Source organism: Lissotriton vulgaris, chromosome 6, assembly GCF_964263255.1.
Source record: "Lissotriton vulgaris chromosome 6, aLisVul1.2, whole genome shotgun sequence".
Taxonomy (NCBI): domain Eukaryota; kingdom Metazoa; phylum Chordata; class Amphibia; order Caudata; family Salamandridae; genus Lissotriton; species Lissotriton vulgaris.
The window spans coordinates 1,556,648,986-1,556,667,367 of record NC_141694.1 but is presented as its reverse complement, the minus strand read 5'-3'; the positions used below and the strand labels follow the sequence as shown (position 1 = coordinate 1,556,667,367).

At 45.6% G+C, this 18,382-nt stretch overlaps 1 protein-coding gene across 2 annotated transcripts in view; it reads left to right on the top strand.

Moving 5' to 3' along the window:
• KIF16B (kinesin family member 16B) overlaps positions 1-18,382 on the top strand; it is a 1,618,961-nt gene that overhangs the window by 1,376,416 nt on the left and 224,163 nt on the right. For both annotated transcript variants that reach the window (XR_015296683.1, XM_086927730.1), the window contains exon 23: positions 12,359-12,481. Coding sequence is in view for 1 of the 2 variants with exons in the window: in XM_086927730.1 (XP_086783856.1) it covers positions 12,359-12,481 (123 nt within the window). In the remaining variant the exon portion in view is untranslated. The remainder of the gene's footprint in view (positions 1-12,358; positions 12,482-18,382) is intronic.

Sequence of the window (18,382 nt, the reverse complement as noted above, 5' to 3'; positions counted from 1 at the left end):
TATTTGGGCACCTCTGACGTGCTATTTGTTGACACAGCCACAGGAATAGATAGCAGTGCCCCACTATATGTATTTCCTCCTATAATTCCTTTTGTACTTCACAATGTACTTTCTGGCTGTATGGCAGCATTGGATGGATTCACTGTTGGCACAACTGTGCTGGCGTGCTGGCCTAGAATGGTGGTGGCGGTGACCCGTTGGAATGCTCGGGACAAGTCTGAGTAGAAGAGAGATGCAACTCTGAAATGACATGTAGACTCCTGTTTAACCCCTTTCTATGCTCATGACGGAGCCGCTCCGTCATGAGCCTCGGTTGAGCTGTGCTCATGACGGAGCGGTTCCGTAGCTCCCTTCCACAGAGATCAAATCCAAAATAGTGGCTGAATTTCCGCATCCCATCGCCCTCACAGTGGAACCCTTTCTTCTGTTTAATTGGAGAAACTGACATTAACTGCCATGTACAGACTGATTGCTTGGCGATATAAGCCAGCCCATGAAATCCTGGTTCTTATCAGCACACCCATCTCACACCCACTACTGGTGCTGGCCTCTTGTTCCTCTAAAATGGTACTATGCTACGTTCCTTCTACACCAGCTGGTAGGGAATCGAAGAAGCAGGAGAAATTTGGGAAGAAAACTTTTTCGGCAGGGAGTATGGCTTCAACTGCCACATACCATCTTGGCAGATATTTGCATTTCCCGTTCGGTTTCACAAAGGCGGTTATCACCACTGTTTCTGACAACCTGCGAACACACTTCTGAGTTGAGCTGAACGGAAATGGTCAGGCTGCCACAAAACTGGTTATACAGTCCGGCCTAGATACTGCGGATTCAGTGGCAAGAGCCATGGAGATATCCATCACCTCATCTTATCACACCAAGTAAAGAAATTTAGGCTTTTCATCAAACGTACAGACCACACACATGGACCTTCCTATCGACGAATATCCACTTTGTAGTGCCAAAGCAGACTCTGCACTGGAGAGGTTTAAGGGCAGCAAAGCCACAGCCAGATGCTTTGATCTCCAAGCAAAACCTAGATACTACTGTAAGTTTCAGACGTTTCATGGCTTCAGCAAGAGATTTTTCATTTCAAGGCTGTCAACAGTTTGTAGTTGAGCAAAAGCAGGCAGATTCCCTCTACAAATAATATAGAGGATGAGGCAAGAGACGAATCAGAGCGATCCTGCTCCCTAACTCCTCCTCCTACTCTTCCTCTTCCCCAGCCGCCACAGAGAAGCAGCCCTAGAATTGCCTTACTTGAATACACACAGCTCATTAGAGGATGAATATCCTCCTTTTTTTAAGGTTGTACGGCCATTACCTCAGACCTCTCCCCCCATCCTTCTATGCTTCCAATAGTCCATATTCTCACCTCCAACAAGACTTTCCATTCTTACTTCTCAAAGGTGCAATAAAGTTGGTTCCAGAGCAAAAGCGGGTTAATGGGTGCTACTCCCAGAACTTCCTGCTCCCCAAAATGGATGTCACTCTCCATCGGATCTGAGATCTCAGGATGCTAAACTGGTTTCTTAGAAAGGATTAGTTTAAAATGCTCACTCTAGCTTAGGTTCTACTTGCACTGGAAGCAGAAGACTGTATGGTGACTGTCGACTTCCAGGATGCCTGTTTCCACATCCCTATCCTGCAGCCACACAGGATGTTTTTTCACTTCGCGGTCGGATCGGAGCACTGCCAGTTTGTGGTCCTTCCATTTGGCCTCACTACCACTTCTTGAGTCTCCACAAAGGTGATGGCGTTTGCAGCCCATCTCAGATAGGGGGGAATTCTGGTTTTCCCCTACCTGGATGATAGGCTCATCAAAGTCCCCTCTCCAGAGATGGTGTCTCTCCACTTGCAGGCGACAATTATGTTGTTTTGTGACCTGGGCTTTTCGATCAACAAGCCCAAGTCTCACCTATTTCCTTCTCAGCACATCCTGTTCATAGGGGCAGTACTGGACACACCGAGTCAAGCCTTCCCTCATCCACAGAGGGTTCAAGATATTGAGGCTTTAATTGCGATGTTTCAGAATGGAGCGATTATTCCAGTCCTGACGGTCTAGGTTTGTTTGGCCTTCTATACTACTGCATCCTGTTGGTCACTCATGCACCCTGGCCCATGAGGGTCCTCCATTGGTGCCTTCAAAGGCAGTGGTTAAAACACAACAGAGATCTCCAAGCCTGCTTCAAAATCTCCAGGGACACTGAGTTGGACCTTCAATGGTAGAGTGTGAATCGTAACCTTTCTCAAGGGAAGTTGTGTCACCCTCTTCCTCAGGTAGCAACAGTAATTAGGAATGCCTCCACTCTAGGTTGGGATGCTCATCTGAAGGAATTGGAGATCAGAGCACTCTGGACTCCAGAAAAACAAATTATACACATCAGTCTACACAATTACTGACGAGGTGCCTAGTTCTGAAGGTCTTCTCTCCTTTATTTCGCAGTCAGTCTATTTTGATCTTGACAGATAATGACGGTGTGGTGGTACATAAACAAGCAGGGAGGGAGAAGGTTCGTATCTTCTCTACTGAAAAACTTTAGGTTTCTGGCCCTTGCCTCCGGACCACCAGATTTGTGTAGTGGTAGATAACCTGGCCGAAGTTCTCAGCATGCAAGGGGACAGTCTCAGCTGGCGTCATCTTGCTAACTACTTATGGTGTCTCCATCCAGAGGTAGTCCAGGACACCTTCTAACTGTCAGGGACTCCTCAGATAAACTTGTTTACTATTCAAGAATGCTCACTGCCTGACAAACTGTACCTTTTGGTATCCGATGCAGGGATCTCTAAGGGATGCGTTTTGCTTGAAGTGGAACTTTCCGCTTCTTTCTGTTTTTCCTCCCATACTCTTGATTTCTCACATCTTCATGAAGATTCACCTAAATCGTGCCCACATAATCCTAATCGCCCTAGACTGGCCACAAAATGTTTAGTATGCAGATGTAATTTCCCTCTCTTTGTGCTCCGCTGTGTCTGCCTCACAGAGTAGACCCCGCATGTTCAGGTTCTACATGCCAGGCTCCAGAGCCTCTACCTATTTCCCTGGAGGTTGAGCGGGGCAACCAGAGTTAATTTTCTTACCCTCCTGAAGGGATACAAGAAGACACTCAAACAAAACTATTTATTCTGGCAGATGGGCCAAATTTGTTAAATAGTGTACAGACAAGATCATAGATCCTCTTCCAGCTCACCTGTGTGGCATTCTCAGTCCTGCCCTCCTGCTGACCCGGCAAGGCTGTGCATTGGCTACTGTTACAGGTTATTTGTCAGACTTATTTGCCTCCCTATGTGTACCTGACCAACCATCCCTCGTTAAATCACCAATTATTATGAGATTCCTAAAAAACGCCCCCAATAAATACCCTCCTACTCCTTTTATGATGCCTCAATGGGATTGTAACTTACTTCTTACTTTCCTAATGTGTTCCCCATTTGAACCATTACACAGTTGTCCCTTAAGTTTACTGATATTTAAGACAATTTTCTTAATCGCTATCACGTCACCAAGGCGGGTTTTGAAGCATAAAACTCCCTTCACTACCGTCTTTCCTGAAAAGCCGGTGTTTAGAACCAGTGCTCTCTTCCTGCTTGCAGTGGTTACGCACTGCCACAAAGGCCAGTCCATTACCTTTTCCACATTCTAGCCTCTGCCATTCCCAACTCCAGAAGGAATTCATATTATTCATGTGGGTCTAATGAAGTGTTTAGGGAGAGACACATCCCAATCCACAAAACCGTAAGCCCATTGCTATTTATAAACTTCATTTCTAAAGTTAACTCCAAAAAGACCCAAAACAGTAGTAAATGTACTCTGGCTCTTACCTGGAGTAAATCCCACACCACAAGCAGCTGATAACTATAACTCTATGACCAAGTCTTCTACTTCAGCACTGGCGAGAGGAGTGCCTGCGGTAGATATTTTTATAGCAACACCTTGGCCATCCCTTCACACGTTTGCGAAACACTACTGTTTAGATTCTGAGGTGAGAAGAGATGGTCACTTAGCACACTCATTTCTTCAGGATTTTTTGTTATAACTAGCCATGCGCCGACCTCCATGTGCTGGGACTGCTAAAACATTATGATTCTGCAGATTGAAGAGGCCATCAGAAGAACAAGTTTCTTGCCTTCAGTAACACTTGCGGGTGAATACTGTATCCAGCAGCAGATTCCTCACTGACCCACCCACTTCCCCATTGCTTGGCTGTCTATGCCAAGAGTTCTGTTGATATGTTCTTTGTATTCAACTGAAAACTTCATCTATTGTGTTGATGTTGGTATCATGCGTTTGCCTCGAAAGGGCTCAAACAAATGGATGATAACGGATGTCAGCAGACATATAGGTGTCCTGTATGGCTTCAGTGACATCATGAAGGTACCGCATGTAGCTCTGAAGTGGAGCTTGCACTCCTTACCTGCATGGGAGAGCTAATAATGAGTTTCCAGATCCATACTGGCTCCTGTGATATTCCAAAGGTGAGGAATTAGCAGGTACATACAACATCCACCAGAAAATGTACAACTGAAGAGAAGCAACCTATTCGTTTGAGCCAGTTTACAGACCCACCTTCTTGGAGGTGCTGCTATGGTATCTATTCAAAACATGAGGAATCTGCTGTGAGAAGTATCTACTAGAAGTACCGGTTACTTACCTTTAGTAACTCTCTTTCTGGCAGATGCTATATCTCACTGCAGATTCATCAATGGACTTTCACCATCCTCCCTGATCTGTAAACTGGACTCTTTCCCACCTAAAACGTATAGAACTCCCATACAAGTAACAGCCAATTTTTGGGCTCTGCATCTGGGGTGTGGACAGCCTAAAAAGCAGCTGATGTCAGTGCGCCTATATGCTGTTCTGAATGTCTTTCAGAGTGGAACTACATTGGCGTGGAACCATATGACACCACATACTGGCATGCAGAGGTAATGCAGGAAAATCTTCCAGATTAAATCTGATGCCTGTGGAATATTCAAAATGTGGGGAATCTGCTGGTAGAGTATCTGCCGGAAAGAGTTACAAAGGTAAGTAGCTTGTTCAGTGAATCTAAATTGTGATGAAATAGCCAATTCTTGAGGAGAAGCCAGAGCCCCCTTCCAGTCCTCTTATGTCAGAAGACCCAAATCTTTTTCCCAATCCTTGTGCAAGCAAGAAAAGAAGTTGGTGGTATTATTTACTAGCGATATATGAAAGTTCATGCTCCTGCAGTTCTTCCCTTAACATCTTAGCCTCTCTTGGCCTAAGGTTTGGAAGCTCAACCAATCCCATGATGTAATGCCCAAGAACGTGCTGGGGTTGCAGAAATGTAAGAACTAACTGCGCTGAAGGCAACATTATTCCTGTAAAGCAAAAATGGGTTTAATTGCCGTCTCAGACATGAAGTATAGAAACTCCAAGTGTCCCATTGTTGGAAATCCTGCAATTCTGTCACTTGGTGAAGTGGTCCTCCTGTCCAGAGTGGGGCCTGTTTAGTACGTTTGTTTCCAATCCATACGTATGTTGTGCCATATTTGGAACATTGCCTTGGTGACTGGCGGAAGAGGAATTAAGGTGTCCCTCATACAGGCAATGCAGCAACTGTACCCCCTGCATTGTCCATTTCCAGGACGCAAATGCAGGGTTCTCCTTGCATATCGTACCATCACTCATTCAGAATCACCAAGAGAACCCCCTAAGTATAATGTGATATCAGATGTCACTATACCCCATCATGAGCACTTCTAAAGAGTGATTGTAGATATACTGTAATTCCAAAGAAATGTCCTTCAAATACAGTTACTCTTTACAAAGAAGGGACCTGGGACTGTATATGGGAAATTGTGTAGTTGGTAAAGCAAACATAACGTTTTCTGAGTCCCACAGTAATGGTAATGAAAGGGGAGACCAAAACTTTACATCTCTGAGCAGTTTATCATCTGCAGTTGGATGTTTCTTGCCCAGGCTCTCTGAATGTCTTTTGTCACATATACACTTAGATATTTAAATCCATTGGTGACCACCTGTGGGTCCCGTGCCCTACATGAGTCTTGGGAGGGGAATCACTAACGGGGAACAGAGCCGATCTGACTGTATTAATGTGTTGCCCAGATAACGTGCTAAAGAGATGTACAATCTGCAGTGCTCTCAGACTAGATGACTCAAGAACAGCACTTCATCAGAATATAGTGCCACTTAATCTGCTTTCCCAGGTGCTGTATCAGAGCCTTTAACATGGGTATCCACCTCTTTAATCCACTCTGCGAGTGGTTTCATAGTGAGGGCAAATAGTAGAGGAGAATGGGGGCAACTCTTTCTGGCACCCCATCGCACCTGAAACAATTCTGAGGTAGCCCTCCCAATCCTGAACCGTGCTGTTAAGTCTGTGCATAACAGCTGCACCTATTTCCTAAATTTGAGACAAAGTTAAGTCTATTCATCAGGAGGAACAAGTAATCCCATCCCACCAAATCAAAGGCCCTGTAGTCTAGCCTTGAGGGCTAGTGCTTTATATACATGTCTAATATTATGTCTAGTGGCTCACATGGGCATACATCCAGATTGATACAGTCTACCTAATGAGCTGATTATCTGAAGTAGTATGTTTGCAAGGGCTTTTTTTATTACTTTTATCTCCACATTTAGAAGGAAAATGGGGTTCTATGGCAAACAAGTCAGGTGGGCGACCAACATTATAGATGACTATTTTAGTCATGCATAGTTCTGGTGGGAGCTTCCCACTTTCCAGTGCTTCAAAGACAACCCCCAACAGCGGGGCATCAAGCTTCAACATTGAGAGAGCACAGAAATATGCCGGGAATCCAATTCTTCCCAGGGTTTTTCCAGGTTGTAGTTGATGCAGGGCTTCAGATAGCTGCTCTCCTGTGCTGTCGACCTCTAGAAGATCTTTCTCTTCCATATCCAGCACCTTAATTGGGAGATCTCTTATAAAGTAAGCCAGGTTAGTTGGATCTGGCAGGAAATCCAGCAAATACAGGGTTGAGTAGTAAGTTGCAGTTGCCTGGGCTACATTCAGGTCTCATCTTATCTCTTTCTCTACCCACAAGGAAAGCAATTAGATCTCATCTGATAGTGTTAGTGCATAACCAGTGGAGAGTTTTAATGGCTTTATTACTCCATTGATACATCCTACTCTGCATTGCCAGCGACAACCCTTTTGCTTTGTTTATTTGTGTCCGTTTCAGAACGGTCTGTGTGGGAAGGGAATTTCAAAGTGTAATCATTAAGGGAGAAGCTTGATACTGTGACTCTAGTTCCAATCCCTAGGCTTCAAGCTCCACAACCTCTTGTTACCTTTTTTGCTGCACACTAACGTGATAGCTGATATCTCCTTGCAGCATGGCTTTAAACGACCCCCCATTGTGTCCCAGGAGAGTGAATAGAATCTTTGATCATCTCAAAATAGGAGTCAAGTGCCTCTGCAATATGCACCCTGCGTTTAGGTTCTGCCAGCCAACAGGCATCCAGGTACCATTTCCAATTTGCGCACTTCGGGCCCAGCCACAACTTGAGTTGGGCTATAATCCAAGCACCAGCCACTCCATGCATTTCAGAGTTCGGCATTAGGAAATAATCAGGGTTTAAGAACATTGTGTAGGTCCCCTGAATAATGTGTAAAGCTACTCTTCCAAGGCATCTATCATGCTCAGAGTTTCCAGGAACCTGGCAAATGTTGGTGGACCTTGATGAGAACCATATTTTCTGCTCGAGCGATCCCATATCCAATAGGTCACCCTATTCAGCTCCCCTTCCCGAATCTATGGTTCTGTGGAGAATCTGTGCCAGTTAGCTGCCAACAGATTCAAGGAAACAATTATTCAGAAGAGGGGTGCATCTCTGCCACTGCCATAAATCTGCCCAGTGTATCTTGCCTCACTTGATGGATCTTAAGGGCAAAGTAAAATGGCCATCTTCCTGGATCCCCTTGTGGAGCAGGCATGAAATACCTGGGAGAAGCCTGCAGGGAAAGTATCAGAATGGTGCTGTTTAGCCACCTTTATAACTGCTTCTCTTTTAATGTGATCACTGGCTCATTGGCATTCTAGGTAAGAACGCTCTGCACCATCAACCTTTGGGAGAAGAGTGAATCAGAATTCCAAGTCATGTTGATTGTATAGGATGAACCAGCCAGCCATGAACCTCCATGAAACAGGGCGTTGACGAGGAGGGTGAAGAGCTATCAATGGCCGCAGTGAGATCCTCCTCAGTGCTTGGTCGGCATAGTTCTTCTTGTTGTCGTGCCACACCAGAGCCATCCAGGGCATCCACGAGCCCGAGCAGGACCTGTTTCTCTTAATGAATCAGTTATGTGTGTCCTTAAAAGTTGCAGCTGCCCTAAGAGGGTTGCGTGGGCAGCCACATCGGGCATTGCTCCTCCACATACTCCCAGACTGCCTCTGAGGTTTAAGAAAGGAAGGTGCAGGACTGCAACACAACCTATAACTTTGCCGAAAATAGGAGTATATTGCGGATGCTCATGGATATCCGTTTTCTCTTGGCCTCTTCAAAGGATTTACATTGCTTTTTCCACAAGTGAATCCCAGTCTGGACAGATTATTATTGACTTGGAGTCATAAAAAACTTGGCTACAATTGTGTGCAAAGCAAAGGATTTTGTCAAAATGGTGCGATTATCTAGTGAGGGAGTCCGCTGAGGGATCTCTGTGAAAGTGTCCTATGAGAACATTATGTCACTAAGCAAGTAGATAGCCTGCTCAGGGGTCAGTATTGACTGTAGTTATCCTTCCAAGAACTGTGCCGGGGACAACCCTTCACAGTTCTCTGGGAATCTCAGAAATCTTTTATGGGTGCGTCTCTGCAGCCTGACCCTTGTATTAATATTTTTATCAGTTCCTGAGAGTTAAATGATAGTTTGTTGCAAGGTATTAACTTTGTCTACTTGGTTTGATACTTTCTCTTCTGCATCTGGTGATGGAGAATAAAAAAAGGCGGTAAGGGGGCAACACCCCACCAGAGGCCAAGGTCAAGCAGTCCCAATATCACAAGCTGGGCTTGTGTGGTTGTGGCAGACAAAATATTCCCCACGGCTGCCCTTCTTCCAAGCTTCCTCTATGCTCAAGTGCCTCTCTGGCTGCCCCTGCTGCCAGGCCTGACCGTCCATGCTCCAGGAAATGCAGCACTCACCCGGTAAGGCCCAAGAAACATATCCGGTCTCCTTGGGCTGCCTAACAGATCACAGAAGTTTAGCCCATGCTGCACCCATTACTCCTCTGCCCAAGCCACCATCCTCCTTATTAGCAATATCAGGCAGAGCCGGCTTTAGGGCATTGCGACCGCTCTGGGCGCTTACCTGTGGAGGGGGGCGCTGACCTCAGAAGGGGCGCTACATTTAGCAATATCTAATGATTGGAGAGATATGGGCACTTTTGCCCGGTGGCAGTGAGAGAATCAGAGGAGGTGGTCCTGGTGGACAGTTAGCGCCAACGTGTATTTTCGCACCCTGCACTAAAGCCTGCCCTGATACCAGGTGGCACATACTGACCCTGAGTCCCAAGGCGGATGAGTTGAGCAGACATTCCATGACAGATTACAAGTAGCATCTGCATTCTGATGATGTGCATGGCATATGCGATGGGCGTGGAGGACCCTGGCTAGGTCTGTTCGCCACCATCGAGAACATGCAGCGTCAATGGCTTTTCCTATCGGAGTTCCCATGAGAGCACTCACTAGGAGATGCATTCTTGCTGAAATGGAACAAGGGACTCTATATATACATTCCTGCCTCTGCCTCTCCCCCCTGACTGGTGAATCGGATCAAGAAGGTCCAGACCGATGTCATCCTTTTTGCCACAGAGTTGGCCAGAGGTGGGTAATATCCAGAACTCCTGAGCATATGTCCTGTGATAAGGCTACCACCGTGAGAAGACCTCCTCTCTCAGCAAGAGGCTGCGGCGGCTCTTCATCTGAACCTCTGAAACTTACTTCTTCTTGAATGGAGATGGAGCAGCAGCAGTTGACTGCTTTTGATTTGCCTACTGAAGTGGTGAATAGCATCCTTGCTACCAGACACCCTTCCACGAAATCCATCTACACTGTGCTCTCGGACAAATTTGCCACCTGGTGTGGTGTTCTAACCTCTAACCCCTTGCAACCTTATTTTTCAAATGTTTTATTATTTCTTGAGCTCAGCAAGACTTTCCAGTGAGCACCTTTAAATGTTATTTATTGGCCACTTTCAGTCCTCTGTATTTGCGGGATTGGCCGTTCTTGTTTAAGCCACCAGTTAAAATGCAGTTCATTAAAGGTTTGATGCACATGTTTCCTCCCAAACATGTATTGATGCCCCAATGGAACCTTAACTATGCCTTGACATCTCTTATGTGTATGCTCTTCAAGCTATGTGTATGCTCTTCAAGCTGATGCACAGCTTCTCCATGTGTTTCTTGACCCTGAAAAATGTATTCCTCATTACGATTGCGCCACCTCATTGCACCATCCACCACCATCTTCTGGACAAATTGGTGCTGAGGACCCTGGCAATCTTCTGAGCAGTGTGCGAGTCCCTGTGACATACAAGAATCAATCACTCTGCCAGCATTCTTTGCTCTCATCGAAAGAATAGCTGCAACTTTATTAGTTGGAGCCCAAGTGGGCTCCGGGTTTTTATTTTGATTACATTAAGGCCCATCAAGTGGACGATCAGCTCTTTGTAGGTTTTCTGGAGTGAAGATTATATTGTTGCGATGGATAGTCCTCTACATCAACATCTACTTTGGATAGGCCGAGAAACAGCCCCCTGAAGATGTGCGTGTCCATTTCACCAGGGCGAAGGCCCCTTCAATGATGTTGTCCCTGTCAGACTCCTGCTTAGCGCCAGGGTGCTCAATTGCGAGTGACAGTGTGCTCTACAAGTGCAACATTCATTCATTAATTCATTCAAAATACAGGGGCCCAGAGTACATATCTCCCAAGCTCCAATCCCAGCAGAGAGTAACAAAGAAAGTATAAGTTCGGCCCACACCCAGCGGTAAAAGGGGTGGGGTGTTCACCTGTCCACCAGTGAAGGAGCCAATAGCACCCCACGCTGAGCAGACACATCTAAGTCTAGTCGGGAGCCAGGAAAGGGCACATCTAACATTGGAACCTGTACAACTAAATTCCTAACAAGCCTAGCAGGGATGCATAGGCATGCACAACCATGAGACAAAGTGAAAGGCAACATATCTCTTACAAGCTCAGGCCAGAAGGGGACGTCCAAACCAACCTGTATCTCAGAGCAAAGTTAGAGCACTCAACCATCCACTGTTGAGGGACCCAAATGCTGCACATAGGGCAGGATCTCCTCCATGCCAAGCCCGGTCGGGAGCACATGCAGAGAGCCTAGATTGAGTCCTTCCAGCCCAGGGACACGGGGAGGAGTAGGGGAGGGTATGAGGTCCATATCCATTTAAGAAGTTCACCTCGTCTCCAGTCAGAATGAAACTGCTAGTCAGTCCAAGCCAAGAATCCAGTGAGTAGCAGGGTCTACATTTAAACAGACTGCCCCTAACATGCAGAGTAAGAAAATTGGGGCAGACAATATCCATAAATAGGTAATGTGACTAGAAAACATCAGACAAGCCTGAAAACCGGTAAGGAGCATAATTGGAAGCCTAAGCCCAACCTGCACATCACAGAAAAAATAGAGGTGAGTCACCTGTGCTCCAGCAAAGGTGACTTAGGCACCACACACCAAATAGTTTTACCATGCCCAAGCATATTGAAAGAGCCACACCCACCCTTCTGTTTCTGGGGGTGAGTCCACATCCTTTGATAGCAATAACATCCTGCCATAAACCCAAAAGGGAGTCAGTGAAGGGGAGAATGTGCAGCCTCCAACAAGCACTACATGGAGGCATGGATGTGCACAATGACAGTAGGTACATGTCCAGAAGCCCAGCAAGGGACCAGTTAGGCAGAAAAAGCAGTAACACTTCCAGAAGAAACCAGCAGCAAACAGAAAAGAACCAAAAATAGCTTACTTGGTAAGGAGAAACTTCTATCCAGAGAAAAGAGGAGACAGGAAGGAGAGGGTAACTGGCTCTCAAAGGAGACATTGAAAAATCAGAGGTTTCTGTGTAGAGGTTATCCTTTATTGGCACACATAAATGCACAGAAGTTTGATTCTTTTTTTATCTTTTGGGTAGGTGTCAGTATGCCTGTCTGCTATTTGTTGCCATCTCAAGATATAACAATAGAATATGTGTGATATATAAGTTTACTACCTAATACCCAGAAAAAGTATTGTAGATTAGGCATGTATTTTAGTTATGTTTATGTATAGAGGTAATGTATGTTTACATAGTGCACCTTCCAGCACTAATAACATTCTTTGTTGTCTTTTGTTTTTTTTCTCTACTAGCGGATAGTCACGCGCTCTCTCGGAGCAAATCCATATGATCTTAAAAACCCTATTAAAATAAGCATTCCACGGTACGTCCTCTGTGGCCAAGGAAAGGATGAGCACTACGAGTTTGAGATAAAGGTAGGTTCTCTTGAGTGACTGCTACCCTTCTTATGTCAGTAAATATATACTGTGCCTCACGTTGCAGGTGTTGTAAACCTTTTACATGGTGATCACAGCTAAAGTTTTATCATTGACACAACATGTATCAAGACATATTGAAGAGCTCATGTACAATGAGAACAAAACTCACACTGGTATGGAACTCTGCAGTAGTTTAAAATCATAGGACTCAAGTACGTTATTCGTAGATCAGTATTTGTTTCGGGCAGAATGATCATATTCTTCTGTCACATGCATAGGCTTTTCAGGAAAATTAAACTATTAAATAGCCGAATGACGGTTCTCAAAAGCATGTAGTGAAGCATTGTGCCCTAACAGGTAAAAATGTATATTTGGCATATGCTGCTGTTTTCTGTTATATGCAATATATAGTTAAATCCATTTAGAAGGGAATAGGTCTTGCTGTAGTGACAGCATGTTGGACTGGAAAACAGATTGATTGGTACGTTTTATGGATCTTCAAGTCCCGAGAATAAGCTTTCTAAACCCCTTTCTTTCATAATTGAAAGGCATCCTTAAAAACACTATGATACAATGAATATATTTTAAAGATTTATTTTAAAATCAAAATCCTATCCTTGTGCACACAATGTGAGTAGCAGCTAAGATAAAAACAAACTGAAGATTTGCTTTGTCTTTTTATATCTGATAAGGACTTCTAGCCGCAGATTCCTTACCATAGAATTATGCCCAGTTGTCAGACTGGATCCCGAATTTTTTTCATGAGCAGTACACCTGCACGCCGGTTAGGTGGCATACTTTGACTCTGCATGACATCGTTGGCATAGTCCCCGCCAGAAATTAAGTTTGCAGAATCTATGTAGGCACCAACCAGGAGCGCTGACATCTGTTCTTTAAGGTTTTACCCTGGTGTGGCAGATATGTCATAGGAGAAGGCTGGCTTAAAGCCCTGCGGCGTTTGTCACCAACATATGTCGGCGATCGACCTGCACCTTGTTTGTATCTGGCGCCTCGAACAAGACCATGACCAGACTGTCGTGCCATGCATCAAAAGGCCTTGAGGGAGTGATTCCTCAAGCTCCTGGCTGCTTGACATGTGACACTGCGACGCTTGAGATCCTGATCGAGAGGAAGGTCCTGGGAGCAGTCACGGATTCCAAGGTCCTCATCACACTACAAGTTGTCAAGCCGTTCGGGTAGGTCTCGGTCCCACATAAAGAAGTTGAAGCATACTTCGACTTCACCTCATCCATCGAATTATGAGACCAGTTGGCACTGCCCCAAGCCTCTGACTCCAGTTGCAGCCACTCAAATACTTGTTCCATTGGGCCCGTCCAGGGATCAACCCCTAGTCAAATCCCAATATTTTCTTCATGGGTCCAGGAGGAGGATCAACCCTTGATAGAGGAGCAACAGTTGCAGAAAGAGGAGGCAGAGGAACAACGGGAATAGTATTGGAAAATTGTGCACAATATCTTTGGGTCGGATTCTGATGTCTTGGATATGCCTGAGATCATGCACCATGACACAGATGAAAGTAGTGAGATCGCAAAGCTACTTCTTCTCTCATCCTCAGATACAGTTCACTATCTTAAGTTGATGGATGTAAGTATTTTGATAGATACTTCAAACCCCAAGTTCCTAACCTTAGAATATTACCCAGGCACCAGGCTGGATCCTGAAAATCTTGAATCTTGGACAGTACTGCTGTGTTGCAGTAAGTGTTGTCAATTGACTCTGCACCATCATCGTCCGTGTCAGAAGGGACATGTACGGCGTCCATATAAGCACCACCCTGGTGCACTAGCATCAGTTCCTTTCTTTCCCTGCCAATAGTATGGATTTCATGAAGTAGCTTGGTCATTTGTTTACCACTTTTTTGAACGTTTGTTGATTCTTTTTGAGCTTTGCTCCAGGTGAGGGATATGTCCAGAACAAGCCCGTGGAATTTAAACCGTGTGAGGAATGTCACAGACAGATGCCTGTATCTGACTCCCACTTGATTTGCCTGCGATGCCTGGGGTGGAACCACAACTCATGGCCCCCGCCGATTGCAGGTCAATGCATCCCATGGCGATTTGCAAGTGGACTATGAAGCTCCTGGTGGTGTGACAAAAGAAGGCTCCATGCTGTTCTCAGTCACAATTTCTAGTGAGGTATTAAGCCCGTTTACGGAGCTGATCCTGCAGACGACCTTCATCCCACTCATTGAAGAAACATGAAGTTGAAGTGTTTTTCGGCTTCTTCTACCAAGCACTGTGCTTCTAGGCCCTCTCCTGCACTCCACCTGTGGTGCCAGCAGCAGGGTCTGCTCCACGCATCCCCGAATTCCCTGGAGTGACCTCTGCCCAGCTCAAGAAGTTTTGTAATGCCATATACTTCATTTTTGGGCCAGTGGCTCTATCTGATGTGGCTTAGGGTCCCACAGAGCCAAGGAGTGCCTTTGCTGTATTTGCGCGGGTGGGTCCTTCCCTGATACCATCCAGGCCTTCTTTATCCTTTCCCGAATCCAGACTGACACTGGCACCAGAATGTATGCTGATTTTAGTCCACGTTGTGCCATTTCCAGCTCTGTCTATGCCACCTGATGAAGAAGAGTCTATCCTCCTCACCAACTCGGAGACAACACTCTACGTCACCTCAGATGCCTTCCTTCAATATACCCACCCATTCAAAGTGGGGTAATGATGAAGAGGGCTATGGGCTCCTAAAGGATGATTCCTACCAGAAGGAGAACTGGTATGAAGAGCTGGGCGACGCTAGTGGTCTGTACACATTTCTGCAGGTCCTCAAACTGCAGTTCCCCTCAGCTAAGGTCAAGACCAACGTCTTGACTAAGGTGCTTCAGCCATTGGCGAGGTCAGCTCTGCCGAGCCCTACTCCCCTTTAATGAGTCAGACTCCGATGTCCTCCTAGGGGCTTGGACCAAACCCTGCATGAGGCTGCTACACACTGAAGGATTGCTTCAGCAACCATCCTGGTGGTTCAGGTTTCAATGGCCAAACTAAACCCAAGCGCATATCCTAGCACCCTTCTGAACAGGGAATCAAAGAGGCTGTACACCTTTGGTAAGTAGATCTTTTCTTCCACCAGCCTGGTTTTGCAGTTGGTGAACACTGCCTGAAACACTCACACATTGTAGGACTTGATTGCGCAGCTGCTGCATATGCTCCCGGAAGAGTGCCAGGGCCAACTTGAACCAGCCATTTCTAGATGGTTGGGACGCAGCGATGTTCACCATTTGGTGTAGACTAGACACCACCGACTCGCTGGCAGGACTATGACTTCAATGGTGGCGCTCCACTGATACGCCTGACTGAGATCGACTGGGTTTTCAGGGGATGTCCAATTATCACTATTAGACATGTCCTTTGATGGTTTCTGCCTGTTTGGCGATAAGGCTGACACGGCACTCAAGTGCATTAAGGAGAGTTAGGTCACTACCAGATCCTTAAGCTTCTTTGAGTACCAAACAATATCACTTCTCTGTTTGCCCCTTCCGTGGCCACAGCCAGTGTTCCCTAGCGTGACTGTTTTAAACCATGCACCCCACGCCAAAAGGCTTCTTAATAATTCTGTGGCAGGGGACTCAGACCCCACAGAGGACGCCCCTATATCTATGGATCTGGCTGGACCACCCCTTCCTTTAACCCCTCCTCCTGCGTCTCTCGATTCCCTCCTGCTCCTACCCCACCTTTGACGCTATTGGCAAGGTCCAGCTAATGTTCAGTTGGGTTGCCATCTCCTGCTGCCGTTGCTGCCTGGCTGCCGGTTGCTACGAGAGACTTGGAATAACTCTTGTGCTGGATATCCCGCACTAGGCGGCGCTGATCCAGAATGATGTACTCTCATTCCCCTCCTGCCCCATCCCTATCCTCCCCTTCCCCGCCCCATCCTGCAAATGAAATTAATGTAGCGATTTGCGTCATACGTTCTAAACGTTTGCTTCCTCTGGGTCAAACGTTCTCTCTTGCAGCTGCTGAAAGCTCTTACACACAGATGAAAGTTGTGATATAGTGTACATCTCTGCAAGTATCCTTTAATCTACTGTGTGTTGAACGCCTTTTGTTCCCTTTTACCCACTTATCCCCCTTCCACATTAGCCACACGCACCAGTTTCTGCACGTCTGTATTGTATATCTATGCCTGCCTGCCTGCTCCTTTCCTTTTCTGCAAAGACCTGGAGTACACTATGTCTGCCCCAACCATTTCTACCCCACACTACCACCACCCAGCTCGGTACACCATTAGGCCTTATCTAGGTTCAGCTACTTGTTTTCTCCTCTCGGTCACCATCGCAATGGTGGCATCTCCCCTTAAGATCTTTTGTTAAATGTCAACGGCTTGACACATTATCTTAAAAAGAAAAAAGTGTTATCATATCTGACCATCTGATTTCCACTTTGTGCTTATTTTTAAATAAAAGTAGTTTGTGAACCTCATGCGAAGGCCTTGCTGATGTCATCCTTTACAATCAAGTAAATTAAGGGCTTTGCAAACTTTACTTGTCTTCCTGTTTGTTAAAGTTATCCATAACTGAATACAACTATTATTTTACTGTATGAATGGTATTTAACAGAAGGTGTGCTGCCTACAAAGAACAATTCCATTCTCCACTACTAATTTCTGCCCTATTATTATTCCCACCAATTAAGCCCTAGGTGGTTGCACTGAGACCCTGAATATAGGAAGAGTCTTTTGCCTTTTCAAATTCTTCTTTGCTGAGGGAAAACCTGGCCCAAGTTGATTGCCTGAACCATGCTTTGTACATCTGCCCAAATTCTAAGCTTTGGAACATCGTTTGAACTGAGGACCTTTTATGCACATTGTCGCTGAAAGTGCTTTCTGAAGTGTTGAGCCAGCATGCTGTCCATTTCCTTCTGGTTATGTTTAAGCCTCAAGCACACTTGAAGCTCTACTTGTGTTCTGGTGCTAACTTTACCCAGTGTGAATGACCAACAAGGTACCACAATGTGATATACACCTCCTAAAGAGAGCCTAGACCAATTTTAAATCTTACTACAAGATGTAGTGAAGCTACAGAAGAATGAACCTTGATGGCAGCTTATGTTCTGATAGATAGTTCTGATTGCATATTCCTCATCCTGGATTCACCCCAGATGCCAGACAGGATCCGTAAACATTTGCAATAGCTCCTTCATGCCGGCAGGTGGTAGCATTTCCCTCCATCATGATCCTGCCCTGGCTCGGACAAGATGACCGGGAACTGCATATAGATGCCTCTCTGCATACTCAAGGAAGTTCCTCTTTTTCTGTGTCCATTGACATGGATTTTGACCTGTTCTCTTACTGCTTTTGGTTCCTTTACTAAAGTTGTTTTCTAAAAAAATTATTTGCAATGTTCATTGAATTCTTCACCCTTAATATAAAGATTAAAACCGTGCAACTTTTGGCGCAAGCAGTTGTCAGTCACATGACTCACAATTTCATTCTTTGCAGCCTCACCACCAAGAATGAATTCAAGTCCTTTGAGAAATGCTTCCTGATACATCAAAAGGCCTTTTGGAAACAAGAAGCTAAAGTCTAAAAAGCCAAACATAAGAAGCTAGTTCTCTCCCTGTCCATTTAGCTAGGCTGTTTGCACATTCACCATCCCCTTGGGTAGGTCAAAGGCATAGTCAAAAGACAAGTCTAAAAGAAAACATAAGTCCTAATGTGATTCTCCACCTGCCGGATACGCCTACTCCAGAGAGAGCTCTCATTGTTGGATGGCTCCTTCTCTATTTTTGATGTCCTACTCTGAACCAATTCTAGTTTTGAAGCCAGTATGCCTCAAGTTTCACAGGCCACTTTATACACTGCAGCAGATTCTGCCCTTCAAGGAGGCTGTGCTGCAGTTCTTTAGCCTAGTGGTGGAACTTTCTGGCGTGCCTTCAG